This window comes from Pollachius pollachius (genome assembly GCF_949987615.1).
Source record: "Pollachius pollachius genome assembly, chromosome: 10".
Taxonomy (NCBI): Eukaryota; Metazoa; Chordata; class Actinopteri; order Gadiformes; family Gadidae; genus Pollachius; species Pollachius pollachius.
The window spans coordinates 15,724,236-15,747,236 of record NC_136943.1 but is presented as its reverse complement, the minus strand read 5'-3'; the positions used below and the strand labels follow the sequence as shown (position 1 = coordinate 15,747,236).

Genomic DNA, 23,001 nt, shown 5'->3' with positions numbered 1-23,001 from the left:
TTCCCCACTGGAAATTCCCAGTGACGTACCGACTGAAGGGTAACTTTGTGACCCGTTCACCTCTTCCCCCTGCCGGCCAAACTCGGATCCAACTCACCGCTCATTCCACACTTCCACATACTACACATTAAACTGCACTTCCACCCCGCTCCTGTTGCATGTTTCGTCGTCTTCAGAGTTAGCTAAGATACGATGGATGGATCTGCAGGAAACCCTGCTCTAAATATACTGTCACCACCCCCTAATATGTTTAATAGACATGTAACACTCTACATTATTAGTTGATCCCAGACAGGGAATAAGGGTGTCAAAGCAGAAGGTACAGGACAATGAAATAAATAAAGAGATACAAATACGATTAAGAAATGTTTATGATTGAAGTTGTTGGCTTAGCACAAAGTATATTCACACACATTTTCGGTAAAGCACAATAAAAACACTCTGATGGAGAGTTAATTTCTTAAGTTTATTTTGATAAAACACATTTAATTTGTTACATTTTATACTTCAATATATCTTCACATTTAGTTCTGTTTTAATAATATATCCTGTGTGTATATATATATATATATATATATATATATATATATATATATATATATATATATATATATATATATATATATATATATATATATAGATCTAGTTGTGACGATATTTATTGTAAACCGAACAATAAGTCTAAAAGCCTCTGTAAAATAATTAGTGCAATTTACAGTTGAAACAAAAAAAACAGCATTTCTCTGCAAAAATATACAATTCTATTTAGTTTAAGTTAAACTTTCGTAAAATCTCAAGTATAAACATAAAATGTCTTTTTACGGCAAACCCAACGGCTAAGATCACCTAGAGGCACATTAGAACACTATAATCTCAAAACAAATAGTCACACACACGTACACACAAAGACGGACACGCACAGGATCTGAAAGAGGAAACCATGGAATGCAGACGTTTAAATATTATTTTTTTCTCCAATGCAGTGATCTGATCCTGTTGAGGTCAGAGGTCATGTGATCTGAATCAACCAATTAGGCACTACATCGAGTAGTCCGTAATTCAGTATTACTGTACAGTCGTTATACTGTAGGTCTGTATTGGTCAGTATGAGTGTACTGTGGTTCAGGACAGTGTTCAGTATTGATCAGTATTACTGTACTATAAGGCCAGGGATATTAATGTACTGTATTATGTTATGTTGGCGTTACCAGACCACCAATTCAGGTGGAGGAGAAACATTAACTTTTCTGGGAATTACACATGATGCATTGCTCCCTTCGCTTTTCACACCTAACCCTTAAATGTACCATGTCCATTCCCTAACTTCAAACTATTCAAACGCTAAACCTCAACAATAACCACTTTAGCCGAAGAACAAAGCATAAACAGTCACAGGGCATCATAGGAAACGGGTGTTAAGAAAAGACAATCTATATTTGCGCGACTGACACTGAGATGGATACAAAGGACAAACAAATCTCTCATTGTACATGTAAGCCCCTGAACACATATATTGTACCACTCATTACCACTGGCTACACGTAAGGCATTTTGTAATAACTAAGTGAACACTAACCATAACCTTCCAAAACGACAGGTTCCTGTGCTTATTGAGAGGAAAAGTTTGGGTCATTAAAGCCAGGGTACATTTATTTTGGGCTGATTTCTCCAAATTGCCTACCTTAGCTTTAAAAGTTGTAAGGAGTCGTATTAAGTAATGTGTAGGAGGTCATTGACATAAATTAAGGTGGTTTTTGACAGTTACAGTTGTCTTGCTCCACTAAGTATAAGAAGTATGTGGAATAGCCTACAAACTCAGGATTGACACATCAAGTTGAATTTCTACAATAGCTACCACGCTGTACAGTACTTGCAGGTTCAATAAGAGGATAAATACGCAGAAGGCAGACTTCTATAGTGTCCAACACTGTACAGTATTAACGTAGAGCATGAATATGTGAAGTTGAACTACGACCACACTGGGTGGTGTATGAACAAATAGAAATAGGACTTCAACAATACCACTACTGTTTACAGTACAGATATGCAGGACAGCTACAGGATAAATTACAAGAGGAAAGATTAACGAAGGCCTACCAACTTCCCATCTCGCTGCTAACAATTACAATGCTCCAACCTGGCGCCTTGCTCAGGGCTGCCTCCGATCAGTGGTTATGGAGCAGCGACTCGCAGTATGAAAGAAACCCCCTAGTTTGAACGATCACAAGAGCCTGTGGCTTTGCAGGTGTTTTTTTATGATTCTTAGTGTTGATGAGTTACTACTCACTGTTAGTCATCAACTCCACTATGACTCTTTAAATAATTAATCAAATGGTGTTTCAAGACCACTTCAAAGAAAAGATTCAAGATCAAGAGCTATGACGGGATCAATTTACTTCATCTACAGTTGTGTTTAGTGGTGAACAGTTCCATTGTAGCACCAATCAATAATGTCAGCACTTTGACAAACGGCTTGGAATTAAATAGAAATGGTTAACAATTCGAGCACAACAAACTGCAGAGGATCCACCAGCAGCTTTACAGTAAACCTCCAGCACTCCAGAGCTGTTGCATAACTTCAGCTTCATGTCTTAAAGAATGAATTATGATATAACGAATTAAAGGAAGGACCTGAAACATCTGACTGACGCTATATCCTTTAAGAGCCAGTTTATTCAGAAAACTACACTGAAAGTTCACCAAGACGCTCCCCATCCACTAACAGCAATAGCATCAACGATGCTAATGTTTGTGTCAGCTATGGGCATCAATTCAATATGCCCGTCTGTAAAGGATGATAGATGACAGGTCACCAGCATCAGCTTTCATTGAACCATAATTTAAAAAGAAACCAAACACTTAACTTAAACTGCAGGGACAGTGCCCCTCCTGGTGAATCAGTGGTAACTGTAATTCAGATTAGTCAAAAAATCAGTGCAGAATAATTCCACCCTTTAAATAAGAGAGAGAATCAGTCACCCTCCCCGACAATGAGGTTTGGTTTAAGTGGTTGGTTACTCTTAAACAGGAATTCCAAAAGAGTAATACGCTCCACAATACCAAGGTATGTAAATACATCTGGCTTTTTGTTCATCTTTTTAATCAAATCACTTGTTCTCCATCCACAAACGTTTCCAGTACGGTTTTGTACCCGGCAACGGTCCCAAATATGTAAGAACTCAAGTCAAAAATTGATAGTCTTCAACCTTAAACCCTGAGCCAAACACTGATTATCCGGATTAAAGTCTGTTTGTTCAAAGAGCCCAACTTCTCCAACATACACACTTCTACAAGGTTAGTAAAATATACATATTCTTTACATTTCGTAAATCCTCTTTTGGCTTGTAGAATGGGGAAGGTTTCCCCTCTGATCCTGGCTAAAGCTCACCACTACTGTAAAAAGTAACTCTTATCTCTAATACTCAATGGAGCGAAGTCAATCTTGAGCATGGCAACCTGCTACAGATAAGTATTTTTGTAGCTTATGTATGCTTGTGTGACTGTGTAAAAAGCACTTGTGGTGTGAGAGATTTCCTGTTACATTCTGTTGATACGGAGCGGGTGGCTGTGGTTTGGTGAGAGCAGGGCAAGGAGGCTTTGGCCCATTCAAGCACATTAGCTTTGGTTTGCCTTACCACTAGGAGCACATTGTTATGCTGGGCCCCAGAGGCTAGAAGAGCTTCTCACTGAGGGGAAATCTAGTACTTTGCTTCAGCCTTGTGACACGTCGTAACAAGAACACGAATACAAATGGAATGATAACTACGATCGCTCGCCAATCTTCAGGGAAAATCTAGCGTTCTAGAACATTCTCTAGGACGCCTACACTGTTTCAGACCTTTTATATATCCAACATAAAAATCTGTATATCGTTAGTTAAATTATGAAGATTCTTCGACATAGGTTCTATGTGTTTTATGACCAGAACCGTGTCTGGCAGTTATTCTTTACTATTGTAACCAATACAACATTTCAATTGACGTCAATCCACAGGTAAATACAGCCTTACACAGTATTATTGTACGAGAATAAAGAAAACAAAAAAAGTATTACATACAAATTTCTGGGTGATTTCAAAACTTAAAAAAAAGTTAATAAACCCATTAAAAACTCCTTATAGACCGTTCTGTATCGTGCCAGAGCCATCTACCTTCAACGAGGCAATATTTCATTGAAATCATTGTCTCTCTACCGCAGTACACTGTAGGAGCCAAAATGGCCGCCCAGCTTGAGCAGAAAGCACGTGTAAACCAGAAAGACACCCTCACAGTGTTGAGTCAGTGGCCCCCTTCTCGGGAGGAGGGACTCTCAGAGCGAGCATCTTTCGTTCCTGAAGACTTTTTCTGTTTCTGTTTGGACTTCCTCAGCATTCGAACCTGGAGGCATAAAACACGGGAATAGACAGAATCCAGAAACAAACACAAATTCTACTACATTAAGAGGGTTGTTCAGGTTGGGAACTATCCCATTGGAAACTAGGCATTATCAGGACTATCACAACCTCTCTCTCTCTTCCCAATCTCTCACTCTATCTTTGTTTCTTTCTATTTCTCTCTCTATCAAACCCTCAATGTCTTTAATATGATAAAATAACTTGAATATTTCAACACAAAACTGCAATATATATTAGATTAAGATATTATATTATTCCTGAAAGGGAAATTCAGAACTAATATAATAGTCTTGACATCTATGATTGTCTTTATAGTTCTTTATAACATATGTAAGGGATAATGCCCGATGAGGTGTCCATTATCAGGAATTAATGGACGACGCGGAGGCGTGAACTGTCCGCAAAGTCCATTAATTCCTGATAATGGACACCCCGAAGGGCATTATCCCGCTTATACCATGGTCACTTGCAAAAGAAAATAAATTAAGACCATTCATTTATATTTTCATGCGTTTTACAATCCAAATATATCGTTTTTCACAAGCCATAGATTTGTTTCCCTGGTAACGCCTGAGGGTTTGACTAATTCCTGGAACAACGATTACCCTCCCGTAAGGTTCTTATGCAACGGATCGTTGTTCACTCCTCCAGTTATTAGGACGGACCTTAGCTACGACTTGGCAACGGGAGGTATTCTAGTCCGTCGGCTTTGACTGCGTTCCCGTTGCTATGGTTACTCATTTTTGAGACAGGCTGATACGATACGCCAGCTAGCGCATTAATTGAGAACGGTAAACAGACAATTTGACTGGAACTACTTAGCAGGTGTCCGTATATCGTGAGTTAATGCACACCCTGCAGCCAATTCGGTCTGGGGGAATCGAGCATTCCCCCAGACCGTGGTATAAGCTTTCCTATATCATAATATTCAAATTTGAACGATCATTTGAGTTGAACTTCCCTTAATGAGGAGTGTGCATCAAGAACATAGCACCTCAAAACCTGTAAACCAGCCAAAAAAGTGCCCCTTTAATTCTGCTCTCTCACGGTTGAGGGAACACACACACACACACACACACACACACACACACACACACACACACACACACACACACACACACACACACACACACACACACACTACCTTTGGGCCAGCAGCAGATATAATAATGTGTCCGGAGGATTGAATCCAAGGCTCCCCATCCACTTGCACTGGAATGGGTTTGGTCACTGTGATCCTGATATAGTTCCCTTGAGCAATACGGATCCCCGACCGCAGTCCACTCTGCACCTGGCCCTGGGGACACACACACACACACACACACACACACACACACACACACACACACACACACACACACACACACAAAATCACAGAGGGTCAAACGGTTTCTTTGTGACATGTGCAGTTTTAGACATAATGTGCAGTAAAACGAAGGCATGTCTAAGTATTATGTTAGAGATAAGATAATCGTTTGTCAAGGTATTCATTTGGTGTCTGTTATGGCCAATGTCTATCTTGCCGTCTTATTTTCCCTCTGTTGTTATGCACAGGTGCCAGTCAATTAACCACTTTCACTTTCATCTTCCCGCCTCAACCAAATCAGCTCATCCGGTTCCACCAATCACCTCATCAGTTCACAGCAAGGGGAGGCCTGCCACACATTCAAAGGCTCTTTTTGGTCTGCCGAGGGAAACCCTGCTTGTGTTCTCGATCTATTTATCTATCTACATACACACATTATATTAAATACATTGTCCCTTGGTTTCCCTTCTTGCCCTGCTTGTGTTTATTGTGTGTTAGCCCTACCATTTCTATGTTCTTTGTTGCTACCTTCCTCACGGTCTTGGGGAAGGTAAGACAGAGGCCTCTATACATTACAACACATGCTGGTCTCTGTTTAGACACATTAGGTTAGGAGTGTTGCTGCCCACTGTATTTTTGGGTTAGTTTAGGTTATGGAAGTAGAGGTGTGATCTACTAGGCAGCTGGTAAGCTTCACCTTCCTGGCTTAGCTCTGTTTGTGCTTGTTTTATGTTTTATGATCTATATTTACCAGTTCTCCAGTCAACCCATGTTCACCAGCATCTGTTTTTTTCTGTCCTTTATTATTCACCCACAACTTGCTCATCCATCATCCATAACCCAGCCATTTTACTTCCGTTACCTCACCCACTACCCCTAGACAGGGGGGCTGTAACAGTGTCGCCAAGGACAGAGTCATGGGATCTGAGAGGCATCAGATAAAATACTGCCTGTCAAGAAAGCTGACTAGCTAGCTGCAAAGCAAGGCCAGTTTATTTATAGAACACCCTTCAACACAAGGACATCCACAGTAATTAACATAGGCAGGATTCTAATTTGAATGTGGTTATTTTAAATGATGTATTATTTTAAAACAATGGAATAAATTAAAAGAGAAGATGGAGACCTCAGTTTGAGAAACTAGACTAAGCACGGTGAGCGCGGGAGGGGTTTGTTGAAACATACAAGGACACGGTGCTACTCTCTCCAGGGCCACCCCTGGTTGCCATGGAGACTCACCATGTGAACAATGCCTGTCACGCCCAGCACCTCAAGCATGCCGTCGTCGATACGCGGCTTCCCAAAGCGCGAGTCACCCTCGGATCCCCAGAGGTCAGCGCCTGACCCCCAGCTACACACACACACACACACACACACACACACACACACACACACACACACACACACACACACAGTCATTATGAAACTGAATTCTGAGTGTGAAGTTCTAGTAATATTTGCATAGGTGTGTGTGTGTGTGTATGTGGTGCGAGTGTGTGTGTGTGGTGGTGTATGTGCAGCTTCGGTAATCAAAGGGAATCGCCTTGCTACTATAATAGTAGGGTGTATCGAGGATGATAATGATTATGAGGATGATTATGGGGGGGGGGGGAGAGAGAGAAAGAAAGAAAGAAAGAAAGAAAGAAAGAAAGAAAGAGAGAGACTGTGTCTGTGTGTGTTCGTGTCTAAACATGAGTGCGTGCATGCGTGGGTGCGTGCTTGTGTGTGTGCACCTGGGAATATTGAGGAAGATGAGGCCCTCTATGTTAGGCAGCTCGATTTCCTGTTTGTCCACCTGAAGGCGGAGATGTTTGTGGAGGTTCCTGGTGTGACTCAGCTTCTGGAGCCCCACTTTCACATACACACCCTTGTTATGGAACCTGGAAACACACATACGCACACAAACACACTAAACGTCAGTATAAGGAACACACAAAAAACACGCTTTGCTTGAGGCTCATTGGACCAATACCTGCTGGTGAATTTATCTGGATCGCCTTCTCTGGCCTGGTGAAAATCCAGGCTGACCTCTGCGTCAATCCCCAGCCCAAAGTAGTTGTTCATCTGGACGATCTTAAAGGACGAGAGAGTGAGTGAGTGAGTGAGTGAGTGAGTGAGTGAGTGAGTGAGTGAGTGAGTGAGTGAGTGAGTGAGTGAGTGAGTGAGTGAGTGAGTGAGAGACAAACACATGATCGGTATTGAGTGAGGGATGTGAAATACGATCTGTAGGAGACGAGCTGTTAACAATGCATTACGGTAATCAGTCTGGCCGGATGTATCTGATTCAACACCAGCAGCCCAGAGCCAGGGACTTAACCAAAGTGCCAAAAACAAATGGATTGATTTGCAGAGCCAAGGCAGTGTTGGAAGGAGCGGGTGGGATGGAGAGGGGAGGGAGAGAGGAGAGGAGTTGAGAGAGGAGAAGACGAGAGAGCCAAGAGGAGGAGAGGGAGAGAACGCAAACAGGAGAGGAGGCGAGAGAGGAGGAGAGGAAAGGACAAGCGCTCAGGGGGTGGTGATGGCAGAAGGAAGGAGGAGAGGATGTTGACCTTGGGGGGCTCCAGGTAGCCGCTGTCGGGGTCCCCCTGGGAGGCATCCTCGGACAGGTCCTGGGCATCCAGCAGGATGGTCCAGCGATCCATCAGGACCTCGTCCGCCTCCTCCAGTGAGAGCAGGATGTGGTGGGGGTCCTCGCCACTGTAGCCCGGCCCCCAACGCAGCACCCGGGCCAGGTCGTTACCTTGCGGAGAGAGGGGAGGGGGATAAGAGGTTAAGCGAGAAGAGGAAAAACAATTATTACTAGAATAAATCATGATTAAGGATTGAACCACTGAGCTATACACAGGGAATTTAACTCAGAACGTGTATGCCTGAGGTGTGTGAGTGTGTCAGTGAGTGAGTGAATGAGAGAGAGCAGTTCTCACCTGTCCCCAGTGGTACTATCCCTATTGGTGGTTCTGAACAGACCAGCTTGTGGCGAATGGCTTCCAGGACCCCCAGAACCCAGCCCACTGTCCCGTCCCCCCCACATACCAGGACCCTAAAGCGGGGAACATCCCGGAACGTGTGGAACCTGGATAGCAGAAGACCAAGATGATTTAAACGGATAACTTAACAGTAATAAATACACATTGGTTACAAGACATTGGTTACTACAGACATAAATGTGTGTGTGTGTGTGTGTGTGTGTGTGTGTGTGTGTGTGTGTGTGTGTGTGTGTGTGTGTGTGTGTGTGTGTGTGTGTGTGTGTGTGTGTGTGTGTGTGTGTGTGTGTGTGTGTTTTCACCCTGCAAGCGGCCCTCCGTTGGAAATGTCGAACACCTGGTGAGGGTTGAGAAGCTTCCGGAAGTTGTACAGCAACTCCCGCCCCTTCATGCCGCCACTTTTTGGGTTCACGAACACCAGCATTGGACAAGCTCCTTTGGCTAGCTTGTTGTGCTGCGGAAGGACGTCAACAAACACAAATGCAATCAGGGTGGCTTTGACTACAGCACGTTGAATATGTTGGGCATTGTTGACTGGCTAGTATGTTGAGTCAATATGTTGGGTGGTGTTGACTAGCCATTATGTTGAATCAATATGTTGGGTGCTGTTGACTAGCCATTATGTTGAGTCAATATGTTGGGTGGTGTTGACTAGCCATTATGTTGAATCAATATGTTGGGTGGTGTTGACATAATGGCAACAAAGCCATTATGTTGAGTCAATATGTTGGGTGGTGTTGACTAGCCATTATGTTGAGTCAATATGTTGGGCGGTGTTGACTAGCCATTATGTTGAGTCAATATGTTGGGTGGTGTTGACTAGCCATTATGTTGAGCCAATATGTTGGGTGGTGTTGACTACGGTTTGTTTTAAGTGTTGGGTGGTGTTGACCAGTCAATCAGTTGAATATGTTGGGTTGTGTTGACTAGCTTGGATCGAGGTCCTAGTGGGGATTGACTAGTTAGAGGAAGTAATGCTATTTTGGGCTTTGTTATGGAGAGCTAGAAGAAGTTCAACTCTCCTAAGCTATGCTGTAAAGACAATTAGGATGTTATTCTATGCTAAACTATGGTGGGAAGAGCTAGAGGAAGTGACGCTATGCTAAATTATGCTGCTAAGAGCAAAAGGAAGTTCAACTATGCCATGCTATGAAGAGGAGGTAAAAGCAACGTACCAGGATTTGGGGAATGACCAGGGTGCTCAGCTGTTTGCCACAGACAGCCGTGTCTTTAGCCAACATGTAGATCCTCTCCGCCTCAGAGAAACAGGAGATCTGCAGTACCACTGCACCTAGAGAACACACACACACACACGTTGTCATCACCTTGGATGATCACTGTTTATAGTCGGGTTTGCACACTTAACTAGAGGAATTAACATAATTCCATAGTCTGAGGAATATCCCACCTTGGCTTCCATACATGTGACTAATGGTGACCAGGTGACCTAGAGCGGAGAGAGGAGCAGGAGGGGGGGCGTCAGACAACCATGGTTTCCAAATGAACATGAAAAGGCCAGAGATCAAGGAGGCAGACATAGACCCATGCTGAGGATTGACGTGGCCCACATTCATATTTTATACCGCATTTCAGCAGAAGAAGAAAGCACTTTACACACGCTAAATTATGTATTATAAAGCCATATTAAGTCAGACAAAGATAAACCCGGCATAAACCACTAAAAGACATCCTTTGTTGAGAAGAAAACCAAGGTTTCAAGTGCATCGAATGATTTTCACTAGGCTTCAGGTATCTTCCCTCTCATCTAGCACGTTAGGATGAACAGAATCCAGGCCCGTTTCAGTCTCTAACGAGCCCCGTGTTGTATTATTCAAGCTAATGGCCAGAGTACATGAGTGGAACCGTACGCTCACTTTTCACAGACAGATGTTCCTGGACCTGCTGGGAGTACTCCTCTCTGGGCAGCAGGAGTGGCAGTCCTCCAATCAGAAGGCTGACCTGGATCACATGGTTGCTGTTCTCCATTGCATAAAACCGAGTCTGGTTCATCTGCCGCAGAGAAACCTAAGGGAAACCGATACATTCATTCCCGACACCAGACACACATATTGAGTGCCTTCTAAATGATTAATCTTGTTGTATAAATCATTTTTATAAGTTATCCTCTTTATGAAACAGGCATACAATATTACATTTTTCTCTTGCTGAAAGAGCCGTAAGAAAGATCTACAGATATAAACAAATTTATTCATTAGTGCTAATAATCCAAAAAGAATAAGGTGGATATTTCCCACCGGGAAACAGCTGTTGGATTATTATTAAAAATGAATTAGGGAGAAATTAGAAACGGCCATAGGCAGCCCCAAAAAGAAGTAGAACCCAATATTGCCAGTCTCACCTTCCTGATCTCCTGTAACTTGTCCAATAGGAGCTCTTCACCTGTCAGTACCTGTCTCAAAACTAACACAATAGGAGCAAGGGAAAGGTCAGGACCCAAACAGTTGGAAACACATTTATACATATGAACATGCTCAAACACACACACAAGGTTTACAGACAGCAGAACAGCGTTTTTGGACCTTTGGGTAGGACGCCTCTCATTTTTAATAAAACGCTTAAATGGTTTGAAATGTAAAATGTACCGAGGGGCAGAGGTGTTGGGACAGCGTTTAAAGACATACAAATGGGGTTGCCACAAACGTTGGGAACCTGGTTCCAACATACCCTGTTTGCTACCCATGTGGACCTCCACCAGGTTGAAGTTGGAGGAATCCTTCTCCTGCAAAACAACAACTCTTATCAACAACCACTCCCAAACACCAGGACATGGCATCAAATCCAAAAGTAGTGTGCACTGTATACCAAAGTAAATGTTAAATGGAATCTAAAGTAACTGGCGTACTTGTGTTTCTTAGAAAATAAATAAAGGGGGGTGAGGATAGGGATTCTTTTCAAATAGTAGCATAGGACTGGAGGTCGGTCATCAGCGTAAGTATTGCCTACATACATGGTTAGGGCAATAGCCGTCAAGGCGCCACCAAGACTAGCGAATACATGCATATCATTTGTCCTAGACGTTATCAGCAAACCTAACAACATAAGGGCCGAGATGTATCAATCAGAAGATACTGTAGATAACAGATCAATGGTGCGTAGGGAAGGCGAGAAGCAAACCATTCATAACAATTAGTACGCTTAAAACTCGCTGTTTATAACCAAGACATCATTCAGTCATGCCAAAAGTCACACATTAAAACCGTTAAACAAGACGCAAAGCAAAAAATTAACAAACACGACAGAATAGTTGTGAGTTGTATTACACACATATTCATTCAAGTGTTCATTTTGAGTTATTAGATTATCCAGTTATTGTAAATTGGCTATTGTAATTTGCTGACATTAATGTGTGACATCACCTTCGACTTATTTGAACATATGGAAAACAGCCACTGCCCAATTAGTGTTTGGTGTTCCCTGTGTGGTTTGGTTCGAGTTACGCTCTAAACAAAAAACAAAGACTTCTTAGCTGTCAACCAATGGTATCGTCATAAAAAACAAACACATTGACACCCAAAAGCATCCGAAAGCAGCATTTCCAAAGAAACAAAAATTGTTCTTCCAGCAAACACCTTTCCACACTCTGGCACAACTGACCCAAACAGACATGAGGCAGTAAGTACCTGGCGTCCTAACTGAACGAGGAGCTCTTTGAGGACTGAGTCTACAGTGCTGTTCCGGGAGATGGAGATGGAAGCGTGGGATAGGCCAGTTCTGCAGAAATAACAGAGACAGAACACAACGGTCAAACAACACTAACACTATAGACACACACCCGATAAGACATAACACAAATAAAAAAACACAACACTAATACAATAGACACAATACAGGACATACAACAGAATATTTCATGGCTTTAATGACCCAAACGTAAACCCTGCAACCAAGCTCTTTAAGATTAGACATCGGCCAATTAGAGCTCTGTGGACAGAAAATCTATTGACAGTAAGACAGAGCACAGTCTGTGTTTGGTTCATTTGCCCAGGGCAGAATGATTCATGTTTGCTCTTTCCCTCAGTCGGTTTGATACACCCAAGGAACCGCACACAAACAAGCTTCAATGTCCATCGTACGTCAGACAAACTTCGCTTTGTTAGTTCCTCTTCCAGAACAGGTTATTACAATTATGTTCTGCAGGTTTATGTCACGCTCCATATGACGACATCCCTGTGTTCTTTAAACACTATTCTTACACAGCCCGAAATATATTTGGCCAGATATCCATAAACACTGGGATGAAAATCAGCACAACACAATATTAAGCCAAGAGCTGCTGGTCTATCGCACATCAGTCTTATCAGTATGTAAATAGTTGACAGGAAAAATATGGTTTATTCTGCCTTAACCAGAGCAACTTTCTTACTTCAACTTATAGCTTGTTTTATGATACCATGGTGTCCATTGCAGTCCTTATCCCTCTTCTAATCCCTCTTCTCTTAGGAGAAATCCTTAGAGGGAGGGGGGGGGGAATAGTCCTTTAGAGGGGTCAGAGTAGGGGCGGGACTTAAGAATTGAATATTGAGGGCATGAGAAGCCCTATGAGACTGTTACTCACGGAGAACTATCCCAAGGATAGTGACTTGACAAGCCATTTTTGAACTCAATCAAACTACGGCCCCGTCCCCACGGGCGAAAACAATCTTTTCCCCTCCGTTTTCCTTGGCTGCGTTTCAGGAATATCTCCGTAAACGCATCGAGCTGTAGAAACGCTGCAGTACATATTCAAGGCCTCTGTGTGGCGCTGGTTCTCCACCAAAACAAGAAGAAGACGAGGCGGAGCATGCGCATCAAGCCTGCGCTGTACATAAACATACAGCCGAGGAGGAGAAAGAAGTTGTTAAACTTTTTAGATTGAGAATAAAATACTTTTTAATGTACAGTTAATAATTAAATGTACCAAGGGGTTGTGTTTGAAGCTACAAAAATAATACAAATAGATTAAAAAAATGCAAATTTGACGGAACTCTAACGTCGCCCAGCTGGTGGGAGCTTTCCAGGGTCGTCAGGGCCCGAGGAGTGTCACAGTGCTTAAATTTGCATACGCGATCTGATTGGATGACGGATCCGTCGCTGCCGAAAAAGTTGGAACATTTTTCAACTTTTTGACGGCGCCGACGGATCCAACGGAACGGACGGATCCACAATGCATGGCGCGTCCGTCCCCCATTCAAAGTCAATGGGGATCCGTCAACGGACGGCGCAGTGGGCACGAGGCGTGACACGAAAACGCATAGGGCCCTTTTTTATTTTATGCACCCTGGGACCTGGTTTCACAAAAGTGCGTTCTCGGACACCGAAAACGCCGGATCCGTGTGTGACGGTCGGCCCGGGCGCACGACACTTCTGCGTTGGATGCGGCGGATGGGGGCCTAACACTACCTTTCCCGTGGCCAGTCAGCACTCACTTTAGCCAGCAGGCGTAGACCTTGAGGACCTCTGTGTCCAGGGGCATGGCCCTGAGGACCCAGGCCTCCTGGGGGGCGTCCTTCTGTGTGCCCTTGTGGTCCAGGGTGCCGTTGCGGTTGAGGATGTCTTCGCTGTGGAGAGGCTGCAGGGTTCCTAGCTCCTGCAGCTCGTAGCGCTGCGGCGGGTCCGGCAGGTAGAACGCCCTCAGGGCCGCCTCCTAGAGGACACCCACAGTACTGTCACTGCTAGAACGCACATCTTGTATGGTCAGAGCACTCCCTCTGCACTCAAAGCAGGGTCGACTATTAGCCTGGCTAAAGCCAGACCTCATCTCAATCTACATTGAGATGAGGTCTGGGAACCACACATTCATTTTCTCGTATTTGAGGCGTGGTTTACGATTGCCCGGAGCCGTTTATTTGGCACTACGAATGTCTATCATATGAGTCTGTGCGTAGCTCATAGCCAATCGTATCAATTGTACCAGATGACGTATGTAGAGCGACAGAAATTCGATAAGGAAGAAGACGATGGGTGCGTCGCATAGATGTCGTCATTGTCTTGCCGTCCCTCCCCGTTCTGTGATTGGTTCCCTATCTTAGGCGAAAATCAGATCCATGGAATCCAGGCTGCCTAGCAGCGCGAAATGAAATCACGCGCAAGGCAGCATGGGTATACCCAGGCTAGTAGACTATAGGGAGATTACACCAACCAATGATAAAAACCCAAAGCTAGAATATACAAATGGGTACCTCTCATTAATCTGAACCTCTCTGTAAGTATAAAGTTAAATTCTGTGAGATCTACCACCCTTTGCCGCCTACATGACTCGTTCTCTTCAATGGGGACTCATTCACTCGATGTCATTCGACAGGCATTCTATGTATGTCGGCTCACATATCATTAGAGTAGAATGGTAAAATGAGTGTTTTGCTCAATTTGGTGTTAACTGTATTGAGGGTTATTTTGTGTGATTGATCATTCAAAATCATATAATCTCCACTCATGGGTAGCCAAAGTAATTATAATAACAACATGAATAACTTGAACGGTCCTGGAGTGACAGTAACGCCGGCAGAAGGGCAGGAGGGCTGGTTGCCATGGGGATAAGGGTAACATCAGGCATCTCACCACCAGCTCCTCCTTCCTCGTTACCCGTGGAACCGAGACGAGGCGGAAAGCTCCGCGCTTCACAGCATCGTCACCATCAAAGACACGGACCGCCTGTTTAGCTACACACACACATTTAAGCACAACGTTAATACACACACACCTACACACACACACACACACACACACACAACAATACCGACACACACACATGCACACACACACAAACAAATACACACACACACTACAATACAGACCCACAGGTACCTGACTCTGAGGATGAGGTTTGTGGGGTCTCTCTGGTGGGTACCGGGCTGGAGGGCCCCACCTCATCTAGGGTGTCTGGACAACACAACAACCATAACCATCAGACAACACTGTTGAGTGAGTGAGTGAGTGTGTTGTGTATTAAGTTCTTATACATTGGATTACAATTCAATATGTTATTATATTTTTCAATTTTCGTGAGCCCTTCAGAGTTAGACCTGTGATTAGAGCTGTGATTGGGGGATTGTTTCAATCAGTATCTTTAAATTCATAACAGAACAAGAACTCTAACTCAAGCTAGCGGGATTTTCGTTTTCAGAAATGCCGATTTCAATCTCGAGGAACGAGTTCACACAATCTCGGAGGATGACCTGAAAAATCTGTGTTCATGCCAGGCTTCAGAAATAATTGATCAAACTTGGAAAAAGTGATCACTCAGGAAATACCGAAGATGTCATTGCTATTTCAGTGCTTTGCAGGGTTATCTCTCTGCTAACCTGCTATGTCCAAGGTTTGCTCCAGGTAAGGCTCAAATCATAAGTTGCCATGGTAACTGAAGTGAGAGTAATCTAATCTTTGTATCTGAAAAAGAAAATGCTGGCCTCACCCTAATTCTTGGAAGTCCAGCTTTTTAAAACTGGACGTGCCTTTATTTTTAACTTTATGTTCAGTATACACCATTAGTTCCAACTGACTTTAGTTTGGTAACAGAAAGTACCAATATTCAGTAACAGAAAGGTATTTAATGTTATTTTACATTTGAAAAGCTGCTAACCGGATACATACAAAGTGTCTGGCACTTCTTGGTAAGAGAAGACATGGGCTGAAGGTTGGATGAAGCAACTCTCAGGTTTTACTCTTCAATGAAGAGGATGTGGTGGATAGCTGTGTGTGCGTGCATGCGTGCGTGCGTGCGTGTGCGTGCGTGTGTGTGTGTGGTGTACCCATGTCATGGTTGGATCCCTCTGTGATGCGGTAGCAGTGCATCTTGCTGTAGTTCCTGGAGCAGAGCTGGAGGCAGGAGGGGGGCAGAAGAATGGATCCCAGCCGGCCCAGCTGACACACTGGGGACAGCACCGCGTAGCAGGCAGCATGGCTCTGGAGAGACCCAGAGAGTCCGCTCAGTATACACACAAAAAAATACATACACAATAGTCATAATAATACTATTTAAAAAATTCACACACAAGAAAAAGACAGTACCAACAGTTCCGTTATGAAAGTGATATACTACTGATATTCAAACCCCAACGTCTCACTATACCCTTTTCTTTAATCGACATGCATAAAACACATGCCGTGCAACTCTGGTGGTGGTTGCCCACGGCAACTCCTTTTATGCAAGACCACAACACACTCAGCACACTGTCTGGTTCATAATGGATATTTCCTGCTGGTGTTGGCAAATAAAGTTTCTGTAAAGGTTCTTTGTTAAAGAGGAAATGGGTAAATGTATTAAAGGGGCAGTGAACCCAAAATATATATTATTTGTTTTAAACATCTTAACATGTCTTACATGTTCGTCAACAAAGTAATCTACGTCAATTTTACTGAAATAAAAAAGGGACTTTTTATTTTAGGTTTGCCAGTCTACCCCAACCAGTTTGGAAACATAACTGTGTGTATGAAACATCACACCTCCACCAACGGTCAGCGATAAGAGTCAGTGATAATAATAATTTATGCTCATACATAACCACTGTATTAACTTTCAAAATGTACCACAAAGTTTGCTAGGTCGTAACCATAGTGATATCATATCACCTTTTTGATCCATGCACTACAGTAAGGCACTACAACTTCCAAGAGCCTCTTGTGTTCGCGCATAAACAGCCTTCCGATTGGTCCTCACCGTGACACCGCACCACTCACACCTCATACCAGCCAGGACGTCTGAGGAGGCGCAGGACCGCCGGCACACCTCGCACCGTGCCCCCGACGGGAGGTTTCCCTCTCGCCAGTGGTGCTGGAATGTATCCTGGAGCGAGAGAAAGTAGATCCGTCCAGCGATGAGCATTACTGTCTTCAGGACATGACACAGATGGGCTTTAATCATCATTTGAAAACCCAGACTCCCAGCACCTTGGGCTAGTGATGTTTGCCGGGAACGAACAGAAATAAAAGGAAATGTAAACAGCATGCCAACAAATTAATAAAAAAAGGTTTCAATGCCTCGATAGTCTCGCGAGAAGATCTGAGATTTCTCTGTCTACCAAACGTCTGGGGATTTCTTAATGCATGTTAGCAGTTTGAGATATAATCCTTTTAAAACCATTAAGAAAAGGTGTTTTTCGTTTCTCGCTTTCCTCCCAGGTTTAGCAACGAAGCCTGTAAATCTCGAAGGCTGAATGAGCTTAGAACTCAGAGAGTGAAGCAGCTTTGAGTGGAATTTGGCCATTACGATTTATAGGGCACCCATTTTACCACCTTACCCGGGAGTTGTGACACTGCAAAGTGTGGCACATCATTTTTATTAGCTTTGAAACAAAGAAATCCATTCAAAGAGAAGTTCTTTGTCACATGCACAATGCTCCACTGTTCTTGTAATTGCACAACATAACAGACGCACCTTAGTTTTGGGACATTTGTTTGTGGGGGGAGCTACAGTAGGACGGGCCGTGTTGGGCAGGTAAAGGAGGGGAATCCAAACAATTGGAGGAGTGGATAGGAAAAAAGGTACACAAAATAAAGCGTTTTTTGCGCTGGCGGTTGGTTGTGTCGGAACCAAGATCACATCTAACCACCACCTGTGTGTGAGAGCAGTATCTTTAATCTTGATAGTTAATGTTTTAGTCCTCCTATGAAATTGGTTTGTATTTGGAACAGTGACTCAGCTAATTAATACAATATGTTCTCAGGGGTGGTTGGCCCCAACTTGTCTATACATGGTGAGAGCCGTCCATTACTCAACATATTTTTGGCTTTATGCAAAGACTTGCGGTTCTTCGGTTTTTGTTTTGGATATATTTTGCGTTGTTATATTTTTGCATTTTAAAAAGAGCTTTACTGTCTGAAAGGACGGAGCTTTCCTCTCTATAAATAGACATGGACCCCTTATTTTCATTTTGATAAATAAATAGCCATAGATATTTGCCAGATAGTTGGTGTTTAGATTCAACCCTTTGATTGCAATGTTTCTCTTGAACTTTGTTGCAGCCATTTACTTCATGTTAAATGAAACTTACAAATAATGAGGTCACAAGTGGCAGCGTCCACCCAGAGATATGATGGGACAGTTCAGCCTAGTTGGTACAGTCCACTGGGTGGACTGGTAGTTTCCTCTATCCATCATCCACTTGGGTGGGAAGTGTGGTCGCTAAAGTCTAGATTTATAAAGCATCCCAGAGGGTGATGAAATAGGGCCCTTTCAACCACAATGTGTGTGCACGTGGTAGCGCCCGTCTTTCCCATGGTGGTGCTAGTGAGGGATGGCAGCAGTAGTTACCAGGGTCTGGGTTCCATCCAGGTGGCACAGCCGACAATCTGCACAGCTGAACACGGAGCAGTCGGCGTGCACGTGCATCTCACACACTGAAGTAAACACACACACACACAAATGTATATATATAATTAAAGACTGGAGAGCTTAGTTCTTATTCACAACTCCAACTCTAAAGACATGTTAGTGTCCCGTGTCCCAGCCCATACACCATGCCCTTGCTTGCTAAACACAATTGTACAATGGATTGAGTTGTAATCCAGATCCTTCAGACTTAATACAATGGACACACACATACACACACTGTGTGTGTAAACATGGCCGCTCTCTGACACATTACATTAACTAGCGAGGGCCCCAGCAGAGCTCAATGTCAGTCGAGCTGATGCACAAAAATAACCAGAGTGGAAATCCATTGGACTCCGCGTGTGCGTGTACGTGTGCGTGTGCGTGTCCCGTGCAGGTGCTAGCATGTAATTAAGTAGGTACAACAGTATTAATATAACCCTCTTATAACAGTGGTTACAAAGTGCTTTAGATCTGCAAAGATAGAGAGAAAGGAATACAAAGACCCAAAGCACAAAAAAAAAGTAAATGATTTCAAGAGACCTTAAACAAACACAGAAAGCATTCAGCAACCAGACATGACCCGGAGCTCAGCAATGAAATTAGAGATAGGCTATCCTAAAAAGAGTGCTTTCTGAGCATAGTCTGAGCAAGTAAGATGCGTGCGACACCCCGAGATGGAGAAATAACACAGCGCTTGTGTTGCAACATGGCAGACCCCCTTCCAGCTTTTAGTCCTGCGTTACTGCGGCATACTGCTACAGGGTTGGCTACTGCTCCAGATGTATTTTAGCTGATGCAGGTTTGGTTGGATGCTGCTGGAGACTCACCTTCACAGCGGAGGGACGCGTTCCCCTCTGTGGGTTTCCTACACACACAGCAGAACTTCTTCTTTAGACCGGCGGGTCCAAAACAGTGGGCCACCGGAACCTTCACACACACACACACACACACACACACACACACACACACACACACACACACACACACACACACACACACACAAAATAATCAGAAGTGAGATGCCGTAATGACACAAGACAGCAAAATTTAAATTAACTCGACATGGTAACCAGAAAGCATGTAACGACCCAGGTTCGATTCCAATCTGCAATCTTATTAAACCTTTCGACCCAACTCTCCTTAATCACACATTCCTGTCTTTCTGGAGTGGACTCTCCCATACACAAAAGGCATAAAAACAAATAGGTAACACAATAGCAATAAAAACCTATTGGAAAAGCTAGCATTCTGAACACACCTGTGACAGGTAACATAGCAACACACAACATATTAATAACTTAATAACTTTCTTGGAATCCGGTTACAATTATAGACCTGCATAACTTGTGTGACCACCCTTTTCAATGACGAAAGGACATTGCATAATGGTCTGGGATTGTAGGGTAGCTAGGCAGTTCTGGAACAGCCAGGTCATTTAGATTCTAGTCCACTCAGAAAGAAAGCAAAAGAGAATCTAAATGAGGAATATTCAGGAGCAGAAACCATTGGTGCCAAAAAGGTAGAAATGGTCCTAAAAACCCTCTATCTGAGTGGGATTTTGTCTTTTATTTTTTAAAGCAAGCCTTGACAACCCTAGCTAAATTGTTTGGCAATAATGATTAGGTTATCAAAGTCTGACTATGGAAGAAAAAGGTCCACACTTGCTCTCTGCACCTCCCTCACCCATCTGCTTGGTCCCAATGACAGGAACTTCCTATGTAGGGGGCTGCTGAGCCAAGAGACTTACCTGCACCAAGGTGGGAGCCATGCAGGAACAGGTCACCCTCAGATTCTTCAGGCACTTCTCATGGCACATCAGGTTGCACACTATAAGGGTGCAAGGTGTTTACAAAGTGAGTAGCATTAGATCACACACTATATGGGTGCAATGTGTTTTCCAAGTGAGGACCCCAAGGTTATACACTATACGAGAGCAATCTGTTTACAAAGTGAGGATCGCATGGGTTACACACTAAGGGAGCCAAGTGTTCCGAAGTAAGGACACATCAAGTTACAGACTATAAGGAAGCAAGGTGTTAACAAAGTGAGGAAAGTTGCACAAACACACGAATGGACCATTTACAAAGTGGAGTTTTTGGCTATAAACTATAAGGCAGCAAGGTATTAACAACGTGAGGACACAGTAGGTTAGGCACACTATAAAAAAGGGAGCAAAATGTTTACAAAGTGAAGACACATCAAGTTGCACGCTATAAGGAAGCAGGTTGTTCACAAAGTGAGAACACATCAGCTTCCACACTAATGGTGTAAGGAGTTTACAAATTGAGGTCAGTACGGTGACACACTAAAGGAGAAAGGTGTTTAAAAAGTGAGAACACACTAGATCCCACCTGATTAACAATAACACATCCAAAATAGATTACGTAGATTGCATTCACAGCAATGACCATTATTCTAGTGTTGCATTGTGGTAGCCAGTACCCACTCACCGTTTGTTACAATAAAATAAATGAAGAGTCAACTATTAATTCATAGAGGAACCATGGCCTGATGACATCAATGGGCACGTTACCAGAGAGCATATATGAATTGACATGTTGCATGTGTCATCCTGTCGTATGCATTGCACGTCTAAAGGGTTTTAATGCATCCTAGTGGTGCCCCAATCCCCCCAGCGCACACAGTTCTCTACCATCGACAATCCATGCCTGTCTCCTGTTGCCATACCGACCACGACGAGTTTATCACGACTTGACTACAGCTCTGATTGTGTGAGAACCCCCCCCTTCTCCTCCCACACCACCACTCATCCCATGTACCCCACTCTGCCCAGTAACACAGTGCATGTGCGTCTCCCTTCATAACGTGCATGTGTGTCTGCTCGTGCTGAAACAACCAGGCCCGAGTCCGACTAGCTGGTCTCAGAAGCCAGATTTAGGGGGTAGGAGGGGAAATGTAGCAGAGGAAGGAGAGATGGGAGAGGAGGGAATCAGGGAATCAGCCCCCCGAAAGCTGACATTTTCTCTCAGCGGACTTTTGAGCACAAAGTGTTGGTGCTCGACAGCAGCAGACACACATGCACTGAATACTGAACTCGCCATCGGAGCCTCTCCATCCCCGCAGTACTACAACTACGACTGCATGTGCAGCTTACAGATCAGCTTTAGAGATCAGATGAATGAATCCTCCATGTATGGTGGCCTATACTCACAAACTGTCGGAACAGCGCACCACGACAAAATAAACACCAAGTCTTTATGTTTCAAGCAAGCGAGTCAGTTAGGAGGAGGACAACAACAAGCTGATGTGCACTACAGACATACCTTCGCACAGGAAACCGACCAGACCCCAGATGAAATCGCTGCAGTTGTGGCAGAAAGTAGGCTTGGTGAGGGTGACCCGTTTGAAGCTGTGGCCGGGGGATCCGACCTGGTAGCGTGACCGAGAAGAAGAAGAGCAAACCGGCGACTGCTGCGCCTTTTTCTTGCCGTTCACGGGGCTTGCACTGGGGCTGTCCGCGACGCCGCACTCCGCCATGGTCGCCCGCGAAACAAAACACCACTCCCGACTTGTCAAGAGGAAATCGCAGTGGGGAAGGGGGGGGGTCCTTCTCTCTTACCACTTGTTAGCATGTAACACACGTATGTTGTGTTCAAACACCCGCTTTACAAAAAAAAATGTTAGACGCCGATCATCCCAGCATGCATCAGGGCGGGATGGCTCCGTCCGGACCCGACTCGACCGTGCTGTGCCAGCGGTGTCGCCGCCGTACGACAGGGGCTGGGCGCCTCTCCGCCGCCTCGCGAAAAGATCGGCGTTAAATACCGGGACGTCGGTAACTAACCGGATAGTTTTGGAGGGGTTTTAAAGGTTCGTCGCGAAGCGCAGTAGATCGTGAGAGCGGACTTGTGTCGGCGGACGCATCGCTATTCCCGGTGTTGACAGGGAATCCTGAATCCTTTCAAAATCAGAGTCACGTCCTGAAATCTGGACCAACTGGTGGAGGGAGCCGCCCAGGTTGGTTCCCAGCGTTTCCTCTCACTAG

The 23,001-nt window shown here is 44.1% G+C and overlaps 1 protein-coding gene across 1 annotated transcript; it reads right to left on the bottom strand.

Annotated features, from left to right (window-relative positions):
- Window positions 1-654: 654 nt before the first annotated feature.
- On the bottom strand, window positions 655-23,001 carry dgkq (diacylglycerol kinase theta). The gene is made up of 23 exons (XM_079744246.1): window positions 22,280-23,001; window positions 20,743-20,822; window positions 19,823-19,922; window positions 18,933-19,018; window positions 17,340-17,465; window positions 16,432-16,585; window positions 15,488-15,562; window positions 15,242-15,342; window positions 14,110-14,327; window positions 12,325-12,415; window positions 11,369-11,423; window positions 11,043-11,104; window positions 10,558-10,708; window positions 10,092-10,130; window positions 9,859-9,974; window positions 8,986-9,137; window positions 8,624-8,772; window positions 8,249-8,439; window positions 7,672-7,772; window positions 7,433-7,579; window positions 6,939-7,050; window positions 5,538-5,690; window positions 655-4,376 (listed from the first exon to the last, which is right to left on the bottom strand). The coding sequence occupies exons 1-23, from the start codon at window positions 22,491-22,493 to the stop codon at window positions 4,278-4,280; spliced, it is 2,772 nt and encodes a 923-aa protein (XP_079600372.1). The 5' UTR covers window positions 22,494-23,001; the 3' UTR covers window positions 655-4,277.

Bases quoted from the DNA above. Each gene is read 5' to 3' on its own strand.
- dgkq (XM_079744246.1), bottom strand. From the start codon at position 22,493: ATGGCGGAGTGCGGCGTCGCGGACAGCCCCAGTGCAAGCCCCGTGAAC. The intron at 15,343-15,487 runs GTACCTGTGGGT...GTGTGTGTGTAG, and splicing joins AACCTCATCCTCAGAGTCAG to CTAAACAGGCGGTCCGTGTC. The intron at 10,709-11,042 runs GTGAGACTGGCA...GGTTTCCCTTAG, and splicing joins AGTTACAGGAGATCAGGAAG to GTTTCTCTGCGGCAGATGAA.